Genomic DNA, 22,912 nt, shown 5'->3' with positions numbered 1-22,912 from the left:
GAAGGATGAGCCGGCAGTACCGTGCGATGAGGCCACCCTCTTACTCACATGTCAGGCGAGTGCACAGTCTTCACGTGCCCGGCATAGAGCAGCTTGTCATCCATGGGAATGAGGACCCTCAGCCCGTCTTTCAGTTCATCTTTGTCGATTATACAGGAGCGGGGAGCTGAAATGGAGCCAGGGAAGGAATTAATTCAGCACCAAGAAGAACAATCCCATGGAGGAGATGGGAGTGGGATAAAAACCAAGATCCCCTCCCCTGTGAAGGAGCCCCAGAGGCCTCATGTAGACAGTAAGCTCTTTAGGACAAGGCCTGTGGCTCTTTGTAGAGCCCCTAACACAAGGAGACCCCATTTTCAGCTGGCTCCCAGGCACTATGGTCACCTAGAGATGACATTAATAAGCCAGTCAACACCTGGCATTTAATACAGATGAGTCTTTCACTAGAAATCAGACAAAATTCTCCTAGAAACCTGTTGTGGTGCTTTAAAGGGATAGCCAGCATGGGTAGGTTGCGGGTAGGTCTTGCTTAACCAATCTTATTTCCTTCTACGACCAGGTGACCTATCACCTGGACAAGGGAAAAGAGATTGATGTTGTATATCTTCACTTTAAAAAAGGCTTCTATCTGGTATCCCATGATCACCTCTTAGCAAAACTGGCTAACTGCGGCCTTGGCCTCACCACGATCCACTGGCTGGGCAATTGGCTCCATGGTCGGACCCAGAGGGTGGTGGCTGACGGAAGCCAATCGTCATGGTGCGCTGTGACCAGTGGGGTCCCTCAAGGCTCTGTCCTTGGGCCTACACTGTTCAACATCTTCATTAATGATGTGGACATTGGTATCAGAAGCGGACTGGCCAAGTTCGCTGACGACACCAAACTCTGGGGTAGAGCGTCCACACCTGAGGACAGGAGGGTGATCCAGGATGACCTGGACAGGCTCAGGAAATGGGCGCCCGAGAACCTGATGGTGTTTAACACCAAAAAATGCAAGGTTCTCCACCTTGGGAGGAAAAACCTGCAGCATCCTTATGGGCTCGGCAGTGCTACGCTGGCTAGCACTACGGACAAAAGGGACTTGGGGGTCATGATTGACCACAAGATGAACATGAGCCTTCAATGTGATGCTGCAGCTAGTAAAGCGAGCAAAATGCTGGCTTGCATCCATAGATGCTTCTCAAGCAAATCCCAGGATGTCATTCTCCTGTTGTACTCGGCCTTGGTGAGGCCACAGCTGGAGTACTGCGTCCAGTTTTGGGCTCCACAATTCAAAAAGGATGTGGAGAAGCTTGAGAGAGTGCAGAGGAGAGCCACACGCATGATCAGAGGTCAGGAAAACAGACCTGATGAAGAGAGGCTGAGAGCTATGGGACTCTTCAGACTGGAAAAGCGCAGGCTCAGGGATGATCTGGTGGCCGCCTATAAGTTTATCAGGGGCCCCAAGGGATGACAAGGTTGAACGGTCACAAACTCCTCCATGACTGTTTCAGGCTGGACATAAGGAAGAACTTCTTTATTGTCCAAACCCCCAAGGTTTGAAATAGCCTGCCGCCGGAGGTGGTTCAAGCACCTACTCTGAACGCCTTCAAGAGACATCTGGATGTTCATCTTGCTGGGATCCTATGATCCCTGCTGACTTCCTGCCCCTGGGGCAGGGGGCTGGACTCGATGATCGTCCAAGTCCCTTCCAGCCCAAATGTCTATGAAATCTATGAAAGAAATCAGCAGAGTGAAAGCTCCTGGGGAGGACTCCTCTGAGGTTACTTTCAATCTCCACTGATCAACTAAGCCAGCGCAGAGAACTTCTTCCCTCTATCTGCCTATGTTGCAAGCCAATGGTAAAAGTGAATAACCCCACTAGCGCTGCTTTACTGGGAAGCACAGGGCAGAGGCACTGGCTGCCTTTTCTGTTGGGAGATTAGCACAGCTTTCCCCAGGTCTATGTGTGGTCCAAGGGTGCTTCCAGCCCGCCTGCTCTTACCCGGGGTAGGCGGCCGCTCCACGAGCATGCTCAGGGGGAGATTCTCGTCCTCGGAGAAGCTGCTGTCTTGATTGGGCTCGAAATCCTCTTCCGCAGCCATGCTCTCCATCAGCTTGCTGACGGCTCCTCCCTTCCCTCGGTTCTGGAGGAGGGAACAAAGAAGCACATAGGACCCCTCAGCCCCATCTCTTTATTCAGCCTGAAGCTTCAGAACAGGTTTAAAGGCCCTCCCAGCAAAGCCCTATAGTTTTCCCATTCTCAGTAGCTCTCATGAGATGTGGAGGATGCTCCCTCACCACAGCCCTCCAGCCCAAGCAGCTATCTCATGCACCTCCCAGGGTAAATAGCCCGGCAACCCAGGACACTACGAGGGGGTCGTCTTCATCCTCATCTCATTAACCAGAGTCAGCAGCCCCTGCTACGGGGGCATCCACGGCTACTGCTGCCTTTTGAGAGCAAAGGAGTTCTTCCGGGGTGGATTCCCAAGCAACCAGCTGTCTGCAGACCCGGGGGGCTGCACCCAGTGGCCTGAGAAGCCCCTTCCAGTCCCACACCCCTAAAAGCTCTTTCTCAGCATTAGAAGAAACATGAAGCCCGGGGTCTATCAGAACAGACACCGACAGCTGCAGGATGGCCTGAATAGTAAGGGAAACCTCACGCAGGGGCACCGGCTGCCCTGGGCAGAAGCTGAAGGGTTTGTCTCTCAACTGGTAACTGGACTCCATGGAGGAGGCAGCAGTTGCATTCACCCCCCACCCCCCGGCAGTCATGGCCTGCCACCTGCTTCACATCCCAGAGCTGTCCCTCTCCTCCAGGCCAATGTGGAAGTCAGCCTGCAAGTCCATTCAGCCCCGGGCTCCTCACAGTCCCCTGAATGCCCTCCATCCGCCTGGGCACGGCACCCAGCTGAGGTTGTGCTACGCTCACTTGAGTCTTCGAGCTTCTCAACCAGAACCAAAAATAAATCTAGGGCCTTGCCTGCGCGGCCCCCAAAGTCGGCCTAACCCATGAGCAAGAAGAGTCACCGCAGTACTGAGAACACCCCAGCTCCCAAAAGGGAGGCATGTGTGTGGCCAGGGGGTGCTCTCCTCTCATGGTGCCGTGGGGCGAGAAAGGAGCAGAGACCCTTCAACTTTGCTCCAGCCTGGCCTCAGCCCTCACCTCTTTCTTCACCTCCTTTGCTTTCACCTTGGCTTTACTCTTCTTGTTGGAGCTCAGGGAGTTGGCCAGGCTGACCCGGACGTCGGAAGGGGAGCTGGGGATGCCAGGGGGAGACATGGAAGAGGAGGAGGAGCAGCACGGGCCGTCTTTACCCTTCTTCCTCTGCTAAAGGCAAACACAAGAGCAGCCCCCCTCGCAAACAGATCTGGCCAGTGAAGCTCAGCAGCCATCACAGGCGAGAGAGAAGGAGGGGAAAGGGTAGCAAAGCAGCTCGTATTCAGACCAGGACACCGGCACTTGGGCAGGCAGCCTGCTGGACCACTGCACTGACGTTTGAGGAGATACGATCCAGGGAGAGTTTTTAATTATCCCCGCCAGCACCTCCTGCTGATGGAGTCTGCCTCTGGGACAGCAAAGGAGGCGGCCTGGCCTGGAGCCGCAACAACTTGTCAACACTCTTCCATAATCCAATCTCCCCAGTAACCAGAGACTAGGCCAAAAGGAGCCGGATGCTTCAGCAAGCTGGTTGGGGAGCAGCTGGGGATGGGATTGCCATATTTATAAAGGGGCAGAAGAAAGTTTGGGGTCAACCCTGTCCCACCTGAAGCCCAAAGTTTCCTCACTGATGTCCCTGGGGGCAGGATTTCACCCAGACCCTTCACAACAATGAATGTGGAGTCAGGCAAGAGCAATGAGCCCAGTCCCACCTTCAGGTGGGAGGCTGAGGATAAAGACGGGGGCTGCCTGCGGTGAGCAGACTGAGACAGCGAGGGGCTGCTGAGGTGGCCACCCCCCTTGCAAGGCCCTGGATATGAAGGGCAGTGAAATGCAGCCCACCCTCCCTCTCCCCCACTGCCTGCTTTTGGCCCTGCCTCAGCACCGCACCTACCTTGTTCAGTTCTTTCCTTTCCTTCCCTTTGCTCCCGTCCTTCTTGGGACTCAAAGGCGCCCCCTTCCCACAGCGGGCAGGCTTGGAGACAGGGGTGGAGCTGGCTGGAGTGGCTGGCGTCAGCACCGAGGATGAGGCGCTGGCATCGTGGAGGAAGATGCGCTCGCTCCGGCGCCGGTTCCACAGGTCATCATCGCTCACCTCCAGCCCGAACTCGAAGCTCAGGTCCTTGGGCGACTTGAACTTCTTCAGCTTCCGCCCTTTCTCCACCCCGACCTTGACCTTGTCACTGCTCCCAGAGCTGGGGTCCAGGATGCTGGCCGTCTGGCTGGGTGCGGCGCTGCCCTGGTCCATCAGCCCCTTCTTGCCACGCAGCAGCCCTGAGGGAGACTTCTTCCGGATCTTAATCTCACTCTCCGAGTCGGTGTATTCAAACTCCGTCCCTAAACACAAGGGGATTGAGCAGTGAGCCCAGGCACTGCGTCGGTGCTGGGAGTCCTCTGGCTCCGAGGTCAGACGGGACGTGCAGATCACAGCCCCAAAATACAAAATCCACCCGAAAGCACCTCAGTGCAAAGAGCTGTCCCATGACATGGAAGTCATGGGCTGGGGTGGTGAAGCCACACCAGTCTGTGCAGCCTAAGGCATACAACCCTGCAACGTGGCTACTAGCATCACATCCAGCTGTCGGGCTCCCCGGCCCAAATGGCCAGGTACCCACCGACAGCCGCCGTCCAGAGCCGGGCTGAGCTCTTCCTCCTGGACCTTTGCTGCTCTGCTCCCGCTCCCACGAAGCAGAAGCAAATTCCCCCCGGAAGACGGAAGCGATGCCTTCTCCCTCCCTTTATTCCTCCCAAGAGAGAGATCCCGAGAGAGAGATCCCAGGTCTTCCCCCTTCCCCATCTCACCTCTGCCGGGGAGCCTCCCCGCTCCCCTCATCCCCGCAGTCACAGCCAAGCCTTCCAGGGAAACCCACGCTATGAAGCTAGAGAGCTCGGTCGGGAAGGGTTGCGTGGCTGGAATAAGACACAAGCCCCTTACAGCCTGGTCACCCTTCCCTAATGCCTGGGGCTCCTCACACCACCCACACCTGCCTGTGCTTCATTAGGATGACAGGTTTCATTAATTGAATCAACCCAGGTTCCTGGCCAGGTTTCCTGATTGGTGAAAGGAAGCAGAAGGACCTTTCCATTGGTGCGGGTATGGAGTAGAGAGAGGAAAATGATCTCTTGTATGTGGCAAGTGGAAATCCCCTCCCGCCGCCCCCTCCCATACCACACCCCACATCTGAGACGGCCTCTATCTAGGATCTGTACACAGCCCCTGGCACTGCAGTGTCCAAGTAGTCTCACAACCACCCAGGGAGGCAGGGCAATGGTGCAAGTACCATTGTGCAGAGGGGAAACTGAGGCACATAGAGACTAAGCAAACTGGCACAGAAAGGCTAAGGCAGAGCAGAGAATTTCAATATAGGTTTCCTCAGCCCCAAACTAGAGCCCTGGCTACTGAGAACCACCCTTCCTCCCTATCCCCCATGAAAGGGCACTTCAATGCTACCTGAAAACGAGCCCCCAGATTCCTGCAATTCCTCCCGGCTGGCGATCCCACCCAAGAGCTGCAGTCACAGAGCTCTCTGCTTCCCACTCACCTGCCTCTTACACGGGTGATCGGATCCTGTCTGCATGTGTATAACCTACACCCTGGAGCTCCATGTGTAGGAGATGGGATCAGGGGATGATGAAAGCAGCCTGGGCCTGAGGTTTCAGACCCGGAGAGCCTGGCAAGGGGCATTCTTGCCTGGCTTCTGTGCCTAAAACAAGCCATACCCTGCCACACCTGCTTACCACCGCCTTCTCTGGGCTTATTACCAGCCAGCTCCCATGTGGCAACCTTGGTCTGCAGGAGGGAGACCTTAAAATGCATAACCCTGGCTTTACAGCATCCAAGTAGGTGAAAGGAATTGTTCCAAGACTGGAAGTAGGATCAGACTATGCGCTTCTCTCAATCTCTCTGTCTTCTACACACACGCATACACCCACACCCCCTCCCCGCCCTCCTTTCTTCTCCAGCTCCATCCAACTTGCAGGACTCCCCATCCAACATTTCCTGCCCCTCTCCCCCAGAGACATGCTCCAGACAAGCGCAAGACACAGGCAGGCAACGTTCGACAGGACGGTTCCCTTCATTGTAACAATATTAACGCTCCCATTTTTATTAATAGGCATTGGACCATTTTTAGATGCTTGGGGTTTTAATGGTTATGAGAAGCAATCGTGATAAATTCGTAACGGAGGCCGTTGGAACAAGCCAACGAAAGCCTAATATAGCATGGAAACGGTGTTAACATAAGCGGGGCTCCCTGGGAAGGCATCACTTCCCATTCTGAAGCATGCTATAAATTCCATTATCATTTAATAAATATTAATAAAGGTTTATAAATGGAACCTTTATGGATCTGCCTGCCTGAAAAAGATGTCACCCTGGGGTCCTTTTGCAGGAAGGTGTGTGGGGAGCAAAAAAGCGAAACTGCAGCTATTTGTGGAAGATGGGAGAGAGGCTGAGACAGACCGACAGGGAGGGACGGATGCACAGAGACCTGAGCACAGCAAGGCAGGGCCAACTCCGCTCTAATCGGATGATGGCTCTGGATCAGTCGCACGCCCCATGGCCGCAGGGAGGTGAGCACGCAGGAAGCTGCTCTGCCCCAGATCCCTATGTGGGCACCCTTAGTGCAAGCTCACTGCAGATTGAAAGCACTTAGCAAGCACTAAGAACCAGGTAACCAGTGCTCCTTTAGCAGAGCAGAGGGTTGGAAGGACAGAAGAGGAGGGCACCTCTGCCTGGCGGGATGCACCCCAACTGGCTCTCTTGATGTCTGCTCTAGGAGCCTCTATGGGAAGAAGCAGAAAGGACCAGCAGTAGAGTGCAGTGGTGCTTGGGTACTGCTCCTCGTTCCCTCTTCTCTTTCCTGCTCTCCCCCCACGCTGGGGCCTGGGAAGCCTGCTCCTGCCATACGCTCCCAAGAGGCTTCCTACTGTAGCGCTGGGAGTTGAGCAGCTAGCAGTGCAGCATGCTAACAGCTCAATGTGGCAGCAGGCACTAACAAACCCACAGCCAGACCAGAGCCTGGCTGCCTGGGGGTGGATCCAAAGCTACTGGACTCAACGGGAGTTTCCCAGCATCTTCAATGGAATTTGGATCAGGCACCTTCGTCGCCTCCAGAAGAGCCTCCTGCCATCACCACCTCCTTCTACATCATGGTTGCCAGTGCTGCCCTTCCCTCTGCCTTGCCCTCCCCTACAGAGGTGCAAATTGCTGATCAGAATTTAACACCGCTTCCTAATAACTTTATAATGGCAGGGAGGACAATCTCACACACCCTTTGGGCCTGATGGATGCTTCCCGCTGCTGAGCAGGAAGGTGAGGGGCTTGCCAGCTGCCTCTCCCTGGGAAGCCCTTTCCTTACAGGGAAGCCAGAGGAAATCTGCAGAGGGGGAAGACTTGCTCTGCCAGCTACCCGAGGCTGACTCCCGAGTGTGCCCCAGCAGCCGCCACTCAGAGGCTGGAGGCCACCACAAGACTGTCCATGGGAAGTGACCCTGTTACAAGCCCCCCAGGCACGATGCTCTCCATGTGGATGCCTCAACCTGGCATTTCAGAGTCAGGCCTAAACTGGAGGAGCAGGGAGCGAAGGATCTGTCTATGCTCCCTCTCCAGAAGCTGCCAGAACTGACCAAGAACTTATGCCAATATTTCTTTGACTATGAGGTGGGGAGGTGGCTAAAAAGCCCTGGACAACGTGTCCTCCTGTTAGTCCTAGATAGTCCTCACCATCCTCTACCCCAGATCCCAGGACTCACCCATCAGGCTCTGCCGTTCTTCCTTCTTCTTCGCCTTCTGCTTGGCCTCCAGCTGGACAATGGAAAGTGGAGGGGGAACAATGGGGCTCGGCATCGCGCTGGCAGCAAACCTTGCTAGCAGTCCCAAACCACTCTCGTCCAGGGCTGGGGACGAAAGCCTGTTGTTGCCGTCCAGCCCATAGTCCTCTGCTTCCTCCTCTTCCTCTTCATCCTCCTCTTCCTCCTCCTCCGAGCTAGAATCTAGCGCGCAGAAGACAGGAAACCCATTACATATCTCATCAGGGGGCACCTGTCCATAACCTCAACCCCAGTGCATCAAGTTACACACGGGGCACCTTTCTAGCAAACAGAGCGGCATGGGTTTTATCACCGTAAGCCTGCTCCGTCCTCTCCACAACACTTACTGTTACAAAGCTACCCAACAAACAGAGCAAGAAAGCTTAAGCCACAGACACAAGACTGTTTTTATAGTCATAAAGCATCCAGGGACATCATTCCTCACCTCCTATCACCTTTGTTCAAAGAGATGGGCATAACATCCAATACCGTACAGTAAAATTAAAATAATGATACTGTTAAAAGACTTGTAAGGGACGGGAGAGAGAAAAAGAAAAATTTAGGCTGAGATTTTCAAAGGAGCCCAAGGAAGTGAGACAGCATTTCCCACCCGTTTTCAATGGCAATGGCATATTTATCTCCCTTGCAAACACCAGGTTTATTAGTGCAGGGATTTTTCCCCCCCATACGATGAAATCCATTACTTTGTGACTGCATGGGAATAGCTTTGTAATTGGTACACAGTTCTTGTCTACAGAAGGGGAATTGCAAAGAGCATGGCGAGGAGGGGAAAGAGAGACACAAAGAGAAAAAAGGGACAGGTGGCAAGATGGAAGTAGAGGGGGGAAGAGAGGGGAAATTAAGAGCGATGAGATTTGAATGTTTAAGGAAATATAAATCGCAGATGTAGGGAGAGAGAGAGGGAAGAGAATGGCAGTTACTAAAGGGGATGTTTTCAGCAGGTTGCTTTGGAGTCGGTCGAGTGGTGCATCTAAGACACTGCGTAAAAACTTTCCGCGGTTGCTTTTCTCTTCTCAGGCCAAAAATTCCTAGCTTGGTCCTACGGGGTCAGCTGGATGCAGGCAAGAAGTCTCCTTGATCGGGCAAAGCGGACTGCTTGGGCTGCAACACATGAGAGCAGGCTGCTTTGGCCCTTTATCTCTATCGTGCATGCGCGTGTGCTGGAGGTTAGGGGGAAGATTTTGCTCGCAGGAACTGGCCCCTCTCTCTCCCTGATACCACGTTGTGCCGGTCAATCGAGGGGAAGCCGGTTACCGAGCGTGTCGCCTGGCTGTACCCGTTCGAGAGGAATCAACAGAGAATCCTTCTTGCTTAGAAAAGAAAAACGGGGCTGGCAAGCATAATTCACAGCCTCGATTCAGGAGAAATGACTTGGGATCTATAAGGCGGCCTGGTTTCCTCCAGACCTAAGAATACTGTTTGCATCGCCGATGTCTAGCTTTCAAGTTCCCCGTGGGCCACTCTTTCTGCCTTCTGAAAGCCTGCCAAATGATAAATTAAATTGTAATCCCCTTTTAAAATGAAGTGAGCAGGAAAATATTTTTCTTTCCGTTCGTGCCCTCTAGGATGCATTTTTTAAAAATGGTCTCAGTGCGCGCGCTCTCTCTTTTTTTTTTTTCCCTTATTGGGCTTGTTTTTAAAAACTTAGCAATAACAGGAATATCAGAAGACTTCTTGCCTTCCCTGTTTTGACTGGAGTTCGTTCAGGCAGCAGTCAAAGGGGCGGGCGTGTTGAACTCTGCACAAAGAGCGCTTTTCCCCCCCACAAAGTGTTTCTCGGGCGTTTGAGTCAAAAATGGCATTGAGAAAACCAAGAATTAGTGCACTGAGTAAAAATCCCTTCACTTGTCCAGCCTTCTTTCTTGCAAGATCATCATTCACTAGCTTCACAATCCTCCCCCAAAAAACAGGGAAATCCAGCCCTGACATTTCTGATGTAAAGAACATATTAAAGGGGGGGGGAAAAAAAAAACCCCAAAGATTTGGGGGAGGAGGGAAATACAAGAACTATTCTGGGCTTTGCTCCTCCACCAAAAACAAGCAAAAAGGGGCGTGCGTGGCCTTACAGTTCAACTATCGCACTCAACCGTATCGTGATCTGCCTCCCTATTCACCAAGACAAAATACAACCACCTAAAAAGCAGCCAATTTGCTTGCTGACTTGTAGGATTGGGACTTCGATCACACTAGAGTCATAAATCCTCACACTTTCCAGCCATCCCAGCTCTTTCTACTCAGCTGTGGTCGGCTCTACTTCTAATAGCGCCTTGCCAGGTTAAATGCCAGTCTCGATCCGATGAAGTCCTGGAGGAAACGACTAGAGAGGCAATGAGCTAAAGAAGAGCCAAAGACCCATCAAGAGAGGTCCTTCCTCCTCCTCCCTGTGCTGGCCAAGGTACTAAACCAGTGTGCAATGGCCCAGCAGTGATGGCCACGGTGGATCTCGGCTCTGGGGGCTACGTGGAACCACATCACCTACAGCCTTGCACTTTTGACCCAAGTTGCGGGGAAATTTTGATTAAAATGGCTTTAATACCATGTCCCCCGATCCATCTGACGTCCCCTAAATCAAGAAGACTGACTTTTTTTGTCATTGCCTGGCTTTTATCGCCCACCTTTCCTTCCCTGCCCTGCTCCTCCTATGCACAACTCCTGGGAGGGAAAAAGATATCCCATTTCCCTCAAGGCTTATGACTTGGCTTTAAAATTCACAATGCATTCGTTAATCCACGGTCAGAAAACTGATGACAAAAAAGCCGTGGCCACTCACCTCCTTAAATCTACGGAGCTATGAGCCTGGGGCGAGGGGAAGGAAAGGCAAGCCCTCGCATCCCCACCGAGGAGCTGCTCCATGTGAACGAGAGCTTGCTCCCGCGGGGGATACTCAGGGATCCCTGCGGCACCCGTTCCGGCTCCGTGGTTACTTCCACATGGTTGTGACAGAGCCACGCACGCCGTCCTTTCCAGAGTTTCAGATCTAACGCACCTAAATGATGGGACCAGGGCAAACCGGAGCAAAACACCTGCCCCGAGCTACGCAACCCACGAGGAAGACGTGGTCCAGACCCCCATCCATGCCTAGACCGCAGGGAAGAAGGAAGCCAGGAATAGCCCCCGTCTCTTTAGATCAGGCTGCAGCAGCTCACGCGTTTCCTCTCTTCCATCTCTGGCCCGTCAACCACCGCTGCAGCTACGCTTCCAGACTTCAGACACAAAGCAACCGACTGCACCCCGTCTAATAAGAGCCAAGCAGGCTGCATCGCTAGCCAGACTCGCCGGGATCAAGCAGATCCGTACAACAGAAAGAGGCCAGGAGGCACATGCTCTCCGGCAGCACGGACACAGGCAGCTCTGATGAACTAAGGGACCTCCTCCTGCAATTTAAGGTTTAAACTCCTCTTCCACAAGCCCAAAAATGCATTTTGCATTTGCTAATCTATAAAATAGGCCACGCAACTCCAGCACTTTAAACACACCAAGGTAAAACGATGTAAAAACTGTGCTGCAACCAGCCGTCGCTCGCACTATGGCAAATATCCACATAACAACCGATCTGGCAGTTCTCTTCTCCCTCCAACCTACTGTCATACTAGGGAAAGCCTATTGCCAATCCGTACCCAAAGCACTTCTTAAAAACACGAGTCTTATCCATGTCAGACACAATTTCCAGAACAGGAAAAAATACTTTTTTAAATGCAAACATGACTTCCTCCTGCCATTGCTATGGGATGTATCCCTCCATCCCTCGCAGCCTCACACTCCCTTCCCCTTTAGGATTTCCATGGGACAAGTCAAAAAAATAAAATATTTTGGGCGTCTCCCTTCACTCGTAGCCTTCAGAACGAAGATCCCCAAGTTAAGTTGCAGATGGAAATGCCCCGCTCTGCTCGGCCCTAGAAACCACATCACCACGGCTCGCACAACAACCCCTGTAGCACAGCCTGTTTCCCCACTACACGTAACAGGAGACACCATGTAGACACAGTGACTTGGAAACCTTAACAGGAACTCAGGTCCGAGGTGGGAAACGCAACATTTTTATAAAACAATATTCATTCCCCGCCCTCCCCAAACATTATGAAGCAGCCAATGCTTTGCCAAGGAAAGAAAAGTGTACATAACACAAAAAAACCCCATCTGTAGTAACCGCAGTATTTCCAAAGATTGTGTGTCTGTGTACGTACATACACACACACACAAACACGCACACGTAGGTATCCATCACAAACACACGCAAAGAAAGGGATGTTTAAATGCCATCGGCAGCAAATTAACCAAAGGCACCAAATACTTTATAGACAAAACGTTAACCTGTGCATCCAATTCAGCACCCAAAAAAAAAAAAAAAAAGGGAGCAAGGTTCAAACTTTCCCTTTGTCTTTCGAGATGGCCGAGCTGGCACGGGGCTTTGTGGTCATTAGAAGAGCAGTGAGTGAACGGGTTGTTAATGATGGACAGGAGCGGGTTAAGTAATTCGGATGTTCAAAGACGGATGGGAAGCAAGGTGAGTTTGGAGGAGCATGAAGAAGACGGGTGAGGGAGGCAAGGGGATAAAAAACACACACTTCAAAAGATTCATTTCACATTGTCAAAGAATAGCATGGTTTTCTCCAAATGCCAAGCAGGCCTACAGCATACAAAGCAGGCTAAGTACAGGCAGACGTTAGACAGCTACCGGGTCCTTCACCTCCGTTTGGAGTGATCTGTCCAATTTGGAATATTAGTGATGTTTCAATTTTCCCTCGAAACATTGCACCGGGTTTGTCAAACACATCAACTCACGTTCTTTTAAGGGTTTCTGTTCCCTCCGTGTGTTGTGCTGCGGGCTCCAGAAATGCTTTGCATCGAGAACCAAAATACTGCATGCATAACAGTTCCTCCGGATCAAGTGCCGGGAGAGGCGATTAAACCCCCCCCTGGTTTATGCTTGCATAAGCTGTCTCCCCACTGATGGAGAGGAGAGGAGAGGAGAGAGGTTCGTTTTCAAAGTTGCATCGAGACAGAGGGAAGAAATGTTGGCCAAGAATGACCATCTTGATGGCTTCCTACATGCTTGCATGGCTTTTACCAACCAAAGGCACTTCCCATGGACTTTACCTGATGAGATATGGCACGCTTCATCAAACGGTGATGCTACACTTACTCCCGGGGGAAGCAAATTACCCCCCAACTTTGCTGGCCTCCAGGAAAAACTCAGAGCAAAACCAAAAACCAGGGGCTTTTCTGTAGAGCGAGGTCCCTTTCCCAAACAAAAGTCATCATCCAGCCAACGATCCTCGCGGACATCGGTGGATCCTGGGTCCCGGCGAGGCAAGGTCGCTCCACTGCAAGAAGCCACATAAGCTTCCCGCAGCAGGTCGACCCGGTCAAGTCGGGCCTGTCTTTTGCTTGGGAGGAGATTTCCCCGCGAAGGAATTACAGATCCGCAAGGTCTTTCTGGAGCCCTCAGCACGCACACACGCTCGAGCCGACCTTCCTTGCAGGACAGTGAAATCCAAGTGGACATTGATCCTCTTCCAATTCCAAGCCAGCCGGAAAATGCAAAAAGTCTACGTGTGTTATCAAGTCATGGGGTTAACATCGAAACGTCTCAGGTTTACAGATGACATAAAGAAAAGGTATTTTGCCTACCTACATAACAATGTTCAAGGTTCAGGTTCATGGTTAGAGACCCCTCGCTGAGCAGTGTCTGCCCTACTCCCAGCCAATCACTTTGCTTCTTTAGTGCAGAGAGCAAATGCAAGAGACCGATACAGACATTCAAAGCGTCATGGATAGGGGTCAGGGGTGGAGGGGTTGGTCAAGCAGCTGCAAGGAGAAAGCGAGCACTTCTAGAAAAGCTGAGGTTATTAATCGGTTTAGTATCAGGGAAAGCCATTAGAAAACCCTATTACCCAAATATCCCTTACAGAAAAGCGTCATAGAAAAAAAGAGCCATTTTCAGAAAAGATCACCCGTGACCCCTCCCGCCTCCCCCCCGCAAACTTCACCTTCCCCAGCGTTTTGCAACCCCCCCGCCGCTCAATAACCCCGCAGCATGATTTACAATGCATTGCCCCACTTGTTCCAGATTTCCCATCCGCTTCCCTCCCCGCCACCCCAGACTCTACCCCGGGGAAACTGGGATCCTAAGCAGAGAGGTGGCTTGAGACACGCATCAAGCCAGGCAAAGGTCTGAAGTCTCTGGACAAGCTACCTATCTGCTTATCTGGTACAAAAAACCTCAAGGGCTTGGAAAAGGGATTGATATCCTCAAAATTTCCAATGGCAGCAAATTAAAAAAAAAAAAAAAAGGAATGAAGGAAAAGGTGGGGTGGGGAAAAGGGAAGGGGTGCCAGCTTGGATGGAGGTGGCTGAACCATTCTTCATGGAAAATGCAGAGCCCATCATCCTTGCAGCAGCCCACCACCGCTGCGGCATTGCAGGTCCTCTGAGGAAATGTCACTTCCCCGAGACATTTTGCTTCTCCCTCAGAGGTTTCCTCTTGCATGAATGCATCGGCAGGGCCGCTTCAGATCCATGCGAAAAAGCAGCGGTTTGCAGCTTTGGGGGGCTGAATTCTGATGGTTAAAAATGGGTCGCTCGTTTTGGCGGAGAGGGGGCAGGGGAAGAGAAGCGGGGTAAAAGAGGGTCAGAGCAAAAAGGAAAAAGAAAAAAAAAACCAACACTAAAAAAAAAAAAAAGCCAAACCCACCTTGAATGAGCAGCTCTCTGAAGCGGGGTGTAAATCCCTACGGGGACTCTGCTGTGCTACGTTCAAATAGGAGGTGCTCGGTTAACCTGTTACCTTGCTGATAACAGGGGACACTACGCTTCCTCCCCCCTTCCTTAACATTCAGCCCACGCGAGCCACCTTCGTTTGGGAGTCGAGTTGGAAACTCCAGAGCTCATTAAATTGACTTTTCCCCCATGATTATTATTTAATAAGCACGCTCTAAACCAGAAACTGCCTTGTGTCTCTTGAGGAAAAGTCTCGAACGATCTCTTTTCCCAGCGAAGTATTAATGACAGATGAACAAAAAGCCAAAGGGAGAAATTTGGGGATGGGGTTAGGGTTTGAACGGTGGGGTCCAATTCAACGTGGCGATTTCTACGTCCGTGAACATCTGCGGGTTAATTATGAGATCTGAAAAATGCATAATCCAAAAAGGCTCGAGCGAGTGCCGTGTGCATTATAAACACATCCGCAACATTTGCAAAAATCGTGGGGTTGCAAAAATACAGGATTGCAACGCCACGCTTTTGGAACAGAAATGTGAATATCTATCCAGCTTATTGTTACTATGAATTTTTTTTTTTTTTTTTTTTTTTTTTTTTTTTTTTTTTTACACGTCTGCCTCAAAAGAGTCTAATCCAAAGGAAGCAGGGAAAAAAAATTAAATGACCAATCGCTGCAAAATATAAACAAAAGTAAAAGGGTGGAGGGGGGGGACAACATCCATTTTTTGTCTTAGAAAATATAGCAAAAGCCAATTGCTATCAGGGATATTTGAATAATAGAGAGCGCCTGAGACTATGTTAATTCTAGCTCTATACATCAGGAATGGGGAAGGGAAAAGGGGAGGCAGAGCAGGATGAAGTGAAGCAGCAACCTAATTGCCTAATAAGAGACACAGCAAGAGAGACAAGGTACACAGGTTTAGTTAAAAATGAACTCGATATGTTTAATAAAGCTTGGTATACCAAATTGCAGTACAAACATCAAATCACACACCCACACAACAGTATCCCATTAGAAAAAAAAATAAAAAGAAAGCAAGCTCCTTCCAAACCTCTACAAGGCCCATGCCAAAATAAAAAAAAATTGAAAAAATTGAAAAAAAAAAAACAAATAAAAATAAAAATCATATCATGGTGGTGGTGGCAGCAAGGAAGAGAGTGAGGGGGGACTGAAGGGAAGACGGGGAAGAGGAAAGGAGGGGAGAAGTGGAGACTAAAATCCAATTGATATTAAAGCTCCAAAAGAGCCAGCCGATAATAATATCACAATGATACAAGTACAAAAAAGATTATAGCGATAAAGCAGGCTACGCTGCCAGGAACAAAGACGGCCGCCCTTCCTTTGACCATCAAAGATGGCAGACCTCAGTCCTACCATCTCTCGCTCGCACACGCGCTCGCACACACGCACACACACTCGTTCCACAAACACGGAAGAGACTTTTCTGGTTTTGTTTTGTTTTGTGTTTGTTATAATCTAGTAACCTTGATCGAACGAGTCCTCCGAAGAGTCACTGAACGAAGATCCAGCCTCGGCCTCCCGCAGCAGCAAGCAAAACTGCTGCTTCCTGCTTGCGGCCGGTTTAGATTTGAGAGTCCTAGTGGCAGCCATGCCCCTCTTGGCTGGCTTGAGGCCCCCGGCTGGCTTGCTGCTTTTTTTGGCCACTACGCTGTAGAGATTTGGGGGTCTCATTTTGGAGCTGGAGGGAGACTGAGAAGGCCACTCGTCCTTCAGGGATTCGTCATCTTCCTCCGAGTCCGTATCTGCAGTCAAAGTAGGCGTTAATAGCGTTAAATCAATGCACTTGGCCGCGGGTTTGTCTTTTAACGGTCTAAAAAGGGTGACATTGCAACGGAGACAAAAGGCTGCGAGAACGCTTGCATTGCAAGTTGGACGAGCTGCCCCTACGCAGCGCGGAGGGCGCTTCGCAATCCTTATCTGCCTCTCCTAGCTGTACATCGCCGTAGCTTTTGGGTTTGGTAGGGACGAAGCCAACCAAAAGCACGAGGCCTGACACCCTAGCCCCAGACCGATAGTCTCTGTCCAGGGAAAGCCACCTAAATCTTTGCTTAGTTTGAATTGGAAGAAATTCTGGATTTGATCTAAGAATGCAAAACTCATTACTCCTGCATGAAGATTAGACTCCATTCGAATTGCAGAGATCCCTTGACAGCAGACTCAGGGGGCGCTGGGCAAACACAGCTCTAAGACTACTCCTCCGTCTAAAAGGGTTTAGCCCTGACAAGTGCCCGTGCCTGAGCTGGAAAAAACCCGCCGATGGATGCTGCAACGAGGCTCTTCAGTGCAATCCCTTAGCAAAAAAAATAACACCGCGAGAGAAGCACGGCCGCTCCTTCCCCAGACTGGAAATCCCCACCAACGTATCGCAGTGTGGTGCTCAGGAAAAACAAGTTGGATTTAAAAAAGAATAATAACAATAATTCCCACTCATTGTAAAGTTGGCAATGCCAAGAGCCAGATGGGACGCCAACCCTGCTGTAGTAAGCCTTAACTAGGGATATGATGAATGCCAGAACTGGCCCTCAATTTGCACATGAATTCACCCGCATGATGAAATGTCAACACGGTGAGCCAGGAAATAGCAGGGATGGGCTAAAGATCATGTTTACTAAGTGTATCGCGCGATCAGCCATCATTCAAACAGCACCACGCAACGAGACTGAGGCTACCTGGGACAAAAGGAGCGAGCCAGAGTCTGGAGGTCCTTCCTTAGCCTGTAGTGTCATATTTTTGTACATATAACATGCCCCTTTCCTCCCCCAAAAACAGCTGCTGGAAATTGCAGTATGTGCATTATATACAATAAATACGGTAAACACTGTTTCTGCCAGTTATGGGCAAAAGTGAAAGTCAAATCAAATCTGCATAGGATTCACAAGAGCACAACATGGAGCTGGCTCTGCTCCCTAACTGCCGCTACTCAGCTACTTACTATAATGAGTTGGGTTTTTTAATTAATTCTGACTTTCAAAAACAAAGTGCATATTATATTACCAGGCATGTTGTATGCAAGAAAATACAGTCATCCAGCCAAAATACAATCTACTCTTTATAAAGCTGACATTTCCCCTGGGTACCCAATACTGAGAATCATCCAATATTTTCATCCAGTATCCGATGAGCGGAGCTAAGACTATATGGTACCCAATGGATCCAATAAAAGCGGATTTGAATGTTATGTTGTTACTCCTGAATGCATCCTTAATTCCAAAGTGTTACGAACATGACGGGGGGGGGGAAACGCTTCCAGCTTGTTAGGATCGGCACTTGCTCTCCAACCACATCTGGAGACGGGCACTGGTGGGAGGATAAGGAGGGGTCCTGGAGGTCTGCATTTTTTTAAGACCCCCAAAAATAGCCCTGGGGTTGGAGCAGGATGGGGAAAGGATCTGGTGCCCTCACCATTTTTCTTCTGCCAAGTTAATTCACCTGTCTCGGGCCCTGGTTTGTGAGCCAGCTACTGAAGAGATGCCAATTGGCACTCGCCCACCCTCCGAAATACTTTGTACTAGGGTGAAGAGATCTGCTGAATGGTCCCTCGTTACAGTGTAAAAATAACCAACTAATGCCTTTCACCTCAACCCAGGGTAGAGCTTGGAGCACAGAGATATGGAGCCATCTCACTGCATGGGTCCTTGAAGAACCATCCTCTTCCTCGCAGCAGGAGAGGGAGGCCGCAAACTACCTCCCAGTCCCAACCGACCCCACCTCCGATGGAAAGCTTAGTGCAAAAGTGGAAACGGAGGCAACGGCTCCCTGGGAACACCAATGTACGAGTCCACAGGAGGCAATTCTCAGGCTCGAAACTGCTACGTCAAAAGCCAACGGCCCTCCCAGCCGTGACCCCATCCACCCAGCGCCCCCAGCCCCTTGTCACTGCTGGGTGCTCAATGGACCCCATGCAGGAAAGTCATTCTGGGATCAGAAATGCACGGAAGAGAAAATAAATCGGTCGGTGGTTTGGGCATCCTTGACAGTCAAGATGCATCCCCTTCACTTTGCCGTGTAAACCTCTATCTTATTGGATAATTGCTAGCGTCTCCTCTTGGATCTCTTAATTCTCTGCCAAGTTAATTCACCTGTCCTGGGCCCTGGTTTGTGGGCCAGGTACTGAAGAGATGCCAATTGGCACTTGCCCGCCCTCCGAAATACGTTGTACTAGGGTGAAGAGATCTGCTGAATGGTGCCTTGTTACAGCGTAAAAATAACCAACTAATGCCTTTCACCTCAACCCAGGGTAAGTCTAGTGTGCGGGGACTTACATTTGTGATGTACGATCGTGTCCCGACAGAGGTTTTTAATAGAGACTTTTATGTTACTGTTCAGCAGCTACCGATGCTGAGAACCGAAGCACCCAAGGCTTTGTGCACAGACCCCAGCCTAGACTCCACCAATTCCAATCGACAGGCAAAGGGAGGGGAGCACCTTTGGCTTGAAAGCCAAATTAGATCCATTTCCAATGGCCCTTGGAGACTAAGTCCTCATAAAAAAACAACACAAAAAAACCCCACGCAACATAAATTCACTGTAAAAAAGGAATAAGTGAGAGGTTACTTACTATAGGAGTAGCTGCTAACTTCAGATATTGCTGGTGAATGGGAAACTTTCAGCTGACTTTTGACTTTTAACCCCACCTCCATCTTCTTCATTTTGGCAGCCATTTTATTTTTACCTTCTTTGGAGGTTTTCAGCGACAAGCTGAGGCTCTTAGCCATGCTCTTCTTCTCCTCCTTGCTCAACAGGGGCTCGTGGGGCGACAGGTATCGGCTGACACTGCCTCCGCCGGTCTTCTGTTTCCCCCCAGAGCCGTCTGCAAACTTGAAGGGGGATTTGAGCTTGTCCTGTTTGGTGAGTGACAGGGCTTTGTCCAGCTTGTTCGCCAGCTGCTCCTGATCTGACGCCACCTTCTTCTTCTTGATCTTTAGCTGTCGAGGAAGGAAGGGGAAATGGACACGTTTGAATACAGCTTCGTTTCGAGACGGACCCCAGAGACTTTATAGGCTGACTCTCCTGATGAACCTGACTGCAGTCCATGGTACGCTCAAACGAACAGGGCCTAGAAAGGAAAAACTTAACCCCATTGTGGATGTATCCTGCGAGAGAGGGCAGGAGACGGCAGTCTTCCCAGGGCTGGCATCCTGTTGGCATTTGCAGAAGGATACACATAGGGCAGCAGAGGAAGCTCTGCCCTGGGGTACCTAGTACAAGCTCACCCACACTGAGCCTCCAAGACTCGGGAGCTGCTAAGCATTTTTTGGTCCAAAAAAAAAAATCATGCCTTTTTTTAACAACACATGTTGGGCCCCTTCTGAATGGTGACCCTTTAGAGCACACTCAAATTATACCTACAAGCTCTTCTCGACAACTGTACAGACCAGAAACCATGTTAAAAAAAAAAAAATCAGTATAGCAAGATGCTCCATAATTACTTTGAGTCCAAAAAACGGAGGCCTTAAAAAAAACGCCCCAAATATTGCAAGACTCATTTATCTCATGAGAGTTGACATGCTGCTGTAACGGTAAAGGGGACCAGTCGTACTGTCCGGACTGCAGTATTGTGCTGCTACCGCAAAAAACACGCTGGTGTTTTAAAAGAGCATGCAGGTCAGTTGACCAGCCCCTCGGCTCAATACCAGTGCAGGCAGCAACACCAGCCCTGCGCTCAGGTGCCCCCCAAGCTGCTCCCTCCATACAGCAAGACATTTGCTAGGGCCTCTTGCCTATGGCACATCTTTATGTGTTACTTGCTTTAGAACAGCATCTGCAAGGCTCAGAGGAAACCCTGCTCTACCCTCTGGACCATGCTGCCTCTGCCTTTGGCATGCAGTCCCATGCGCGCCGTGACAGTACTGACCTCATTGGAAAAGCTGGACACTGCCTCGTGCTCCTCCCAACTCTGGTTCCTCCCTTTCACCTTCCCACCGCCGCTCTCTGCATCCTCGTCCTCCTCAGGGAGGGCCCCTTTGTGCCTCTTCTTCATCCCCTCGCCAGTCTCGGAGTCCTCGGACAGCAGTAAGGACTTGCTCAGTCTGCAAGCCAAACACAGGACTGGTCATCAAGGCTGGCCTTTCCTTCCTGCAAGCATCTACCAACCTCTGCAGAGGTCACTTCCCCAGTAACAGGCCCTCAAACCTGGCACCTGGGACTATACCCCCAGCTGGGGAAAATCCATGAGTCCAAAGAACCTATATCACCTGAGACCTGTGAGGATTTGGCCCATTTAGCAGAAGTGCCAATTAGTGCCTGATGCCTGCTCTAGATGGTCGGTGTGAAGCAGGGTGCTTTTCGGCAGAGATCTGCAGGCCTGCGAAGTGGCCGTTGAAGGCAAGCGGTGGGAGCACCCGTGTTTGGGCTAGGCAAGGGCCGCAGAGAGCCATTTGCTGTGCTAAGGAGCAGGAAGGGAAGAACGGATGCGATAACCCTTCAGGTCTTTCCCTGGGTTTTCTACCGATACAAGGAGACTCATTCCACAGGATACGGTAGGTATTGGGCTAGCCACGGGCTGGTGGAGATCCTTGTGTGCACGTGGCAGGAGTGGTGCTTTAGCAGGGAGCTGACAGCAGAGCAGAGTTGAAGGCAAACAGGGTGGGGGAAGGAATTAGCCGGGCCTAGGCCATCCATGAATGCTACAGATCTGGCCCTTAACCAGCAAAACTTGTGACCGGGTTCCCTGCACCCTCTATGGGATTGGGGGGAAGGAGAGGAAGAAGAGCAGGTAGGAAAAGGACGGGTGTCACCGCTCCCTAGCTGCCTCCAGCAATCAGCTGATGGACAGAGAGGTGAGCCAATGCTTAAACAACTCCTGCCAAGTCTCCACTCAACTCCCTCGTACACGCTGTGCCATCTCCCATTCCCATCACTGCTGACGGCCACCTCGTGACAGAAGCAAACCACAGCCATCTCCTTCACACTACATCCGCCAGGCCAACTCCACAGCTGCCACATCTGTGAAGCCACCAAGACAACGCAGCCTCTTCGCCTCCCCACAATGGTACAAAGCAGCCTCTTTCTCTGCCCTCCTGACTTCTCCTCCCCAACCCAAAGCCAAACCGACGCCGCTTTCCAGCCTCCAGCCATCAGAAGGCAGATCTACGTATGGCTCAGCTTTCAGAGCAAGGCTTCCACGAATGCCCACGATATCCGTTTCCACCAGAGACGCACATGCAAGAGAGTCCGGACACTTGTGGACGTCCCGAGCCTTTCAAACCCCGAAGAAGAGAAGCAAGTTACAAAACCATGGAGGGGCCTGATTTCCAGAGGCACCAGGGCAGGTGAAAATCGATGGGAATCGGGCCCGACTCTTGTTCCTATCTTGACCCACCAAGCGAGACCCAGCCCAGAAAGAAGAGGCAGCTCACAGAACTACAGAAGTGCTCAAGCAACCCAAATAAAGCTATCAAACTTGCCCAGAGCCAGCACAGCAAGAGAAAGGGGTCCAGACACCCACCAGGGAAGAGAGAGAGAGAGCGCAGGCAACAAGCCCATTTCCCACCAAGAGGAGGACGATGGGAGGGCGACATGGCAGAAAGGCCCCAGCACAGAAACCTCTTTCACATTCGGGAATTCATTAGGACTGAAATCGTTAGCACGGACACGGCCGCTCAGTGCCCAGAAGAGCCCCTGGTGCTAGCCACCGCCCCGGCGTGGAACGCACACGAAGACACGCAATCCCTGGCTCTCTATGCCATCGGCCTGCCCCGCCGTTCACCTGCCCAGGCCACGCGCCAGCCAGCCCCATGTCTCTCCTCCAGAGGCAACAGGCGCACGATGGTGAGGCGACCCCGCAATGGCACTCCCGCTCGCAAGGACGCAACGAGTGGCCACCGCACCACCACGCGGTAAAGCCCTGCTGCAACGGCCGTGCTCTGCTGAGACGACGACGCACCGCACCGGGACCCCGCTGCCTGAGGGACGCTGTCCCCGATAGGACGCGGTGCAGAGACCCTGCCATTCCCATCTTCCCCGCGTTCCAGCCTTACTTTCCGCTCTTGCTGTCACTCTTCCCTCTCTCCTTAAGGGGCGACAGACCGCTCGATCCATGCTTCCTCTTCCTGGGCCTTCCTGGGCCTCTTCGCGCCAAGCTTCTACTTTTCTCGTCATGCTTTTCCCTTTAAAAGAACCACACGCTTCACTGTTAACCAGGGCGACAAGACACACAGCAAAAACAAGAGCAAGAACACAAACAAACCGAAGCCGGT

The 22,912-nt window shown here is 51.3% G+C and overlaps 1 protein-coding gene across 4 annotated transcripts in view; it reads right to left on the bottom strand.

Annotated features, from left to right (window-relative positions):
* TNRC18 (trinucleotide repeat containing 18) overlaps positions 1–22,912 on the bottom strand; it is a 48,075-nt gene that overhangs the window by 9,007 nt on the left and 16,156 nt on the right. The window contains exons 9-17 of one of the 4 annotated variants that reach the window (XM_025204561.1): positions 22,694–22,822; positions 20,569–20,743; positions 19,273–19,639; positions 16,178–16,456; positions 7,895–8,134; positions 4,035–4,477; positions 3,146–3,310; positions 1,985–2,126; positions 49–166 (exon numbers count right to left, since the gene is read on the bottom strand). In XM_025204561.1, the coding sequence (XP_025060346.1) occupies positions 49–166; positions 1,985–2,126; positions 3,146–3,310; positions 4,035–4,477; positions 7,895–8,134; positions 16,178–16,456; positions 19,273–19,639; positions 20,569–20,743; positions 22,694–22,822 (2,058 nt within the window). The remainder of the gene's footprint in view (positions 1–48; positions 167–1,984; positions 2,127–3,145; positions 3,311–4,034; positions 4,478–7,894; positions 8,135–16,177; positions 16,457–19,272; positions 19,640–20,568; positions 20,744–22,693; positions 22,823–22,912) is intronic. The other 3 variants (XM_014520103.2, XM_025204560.1, XM_014520102.2) reach the window with 3 other exon arrangements.

The sequence above is a fragment of the Alligator sinensis genome, unplaced genomic scaffold (assembly GCF_000455745.1).
Source record: "Alligator sinensis unplaced genomic scaffold, ASM45574v1 scaffold402_1, whole genome shotgun sequence".
Taxonomy (NCBI): Eukaryota; Metazoa; Chordata; order Crocodylia; family Alligatoridae; genus Alligator; species Alligator sinensis.
This window is presented reverse-complemented; position numbering and strand designations above follow the sequence as displayed.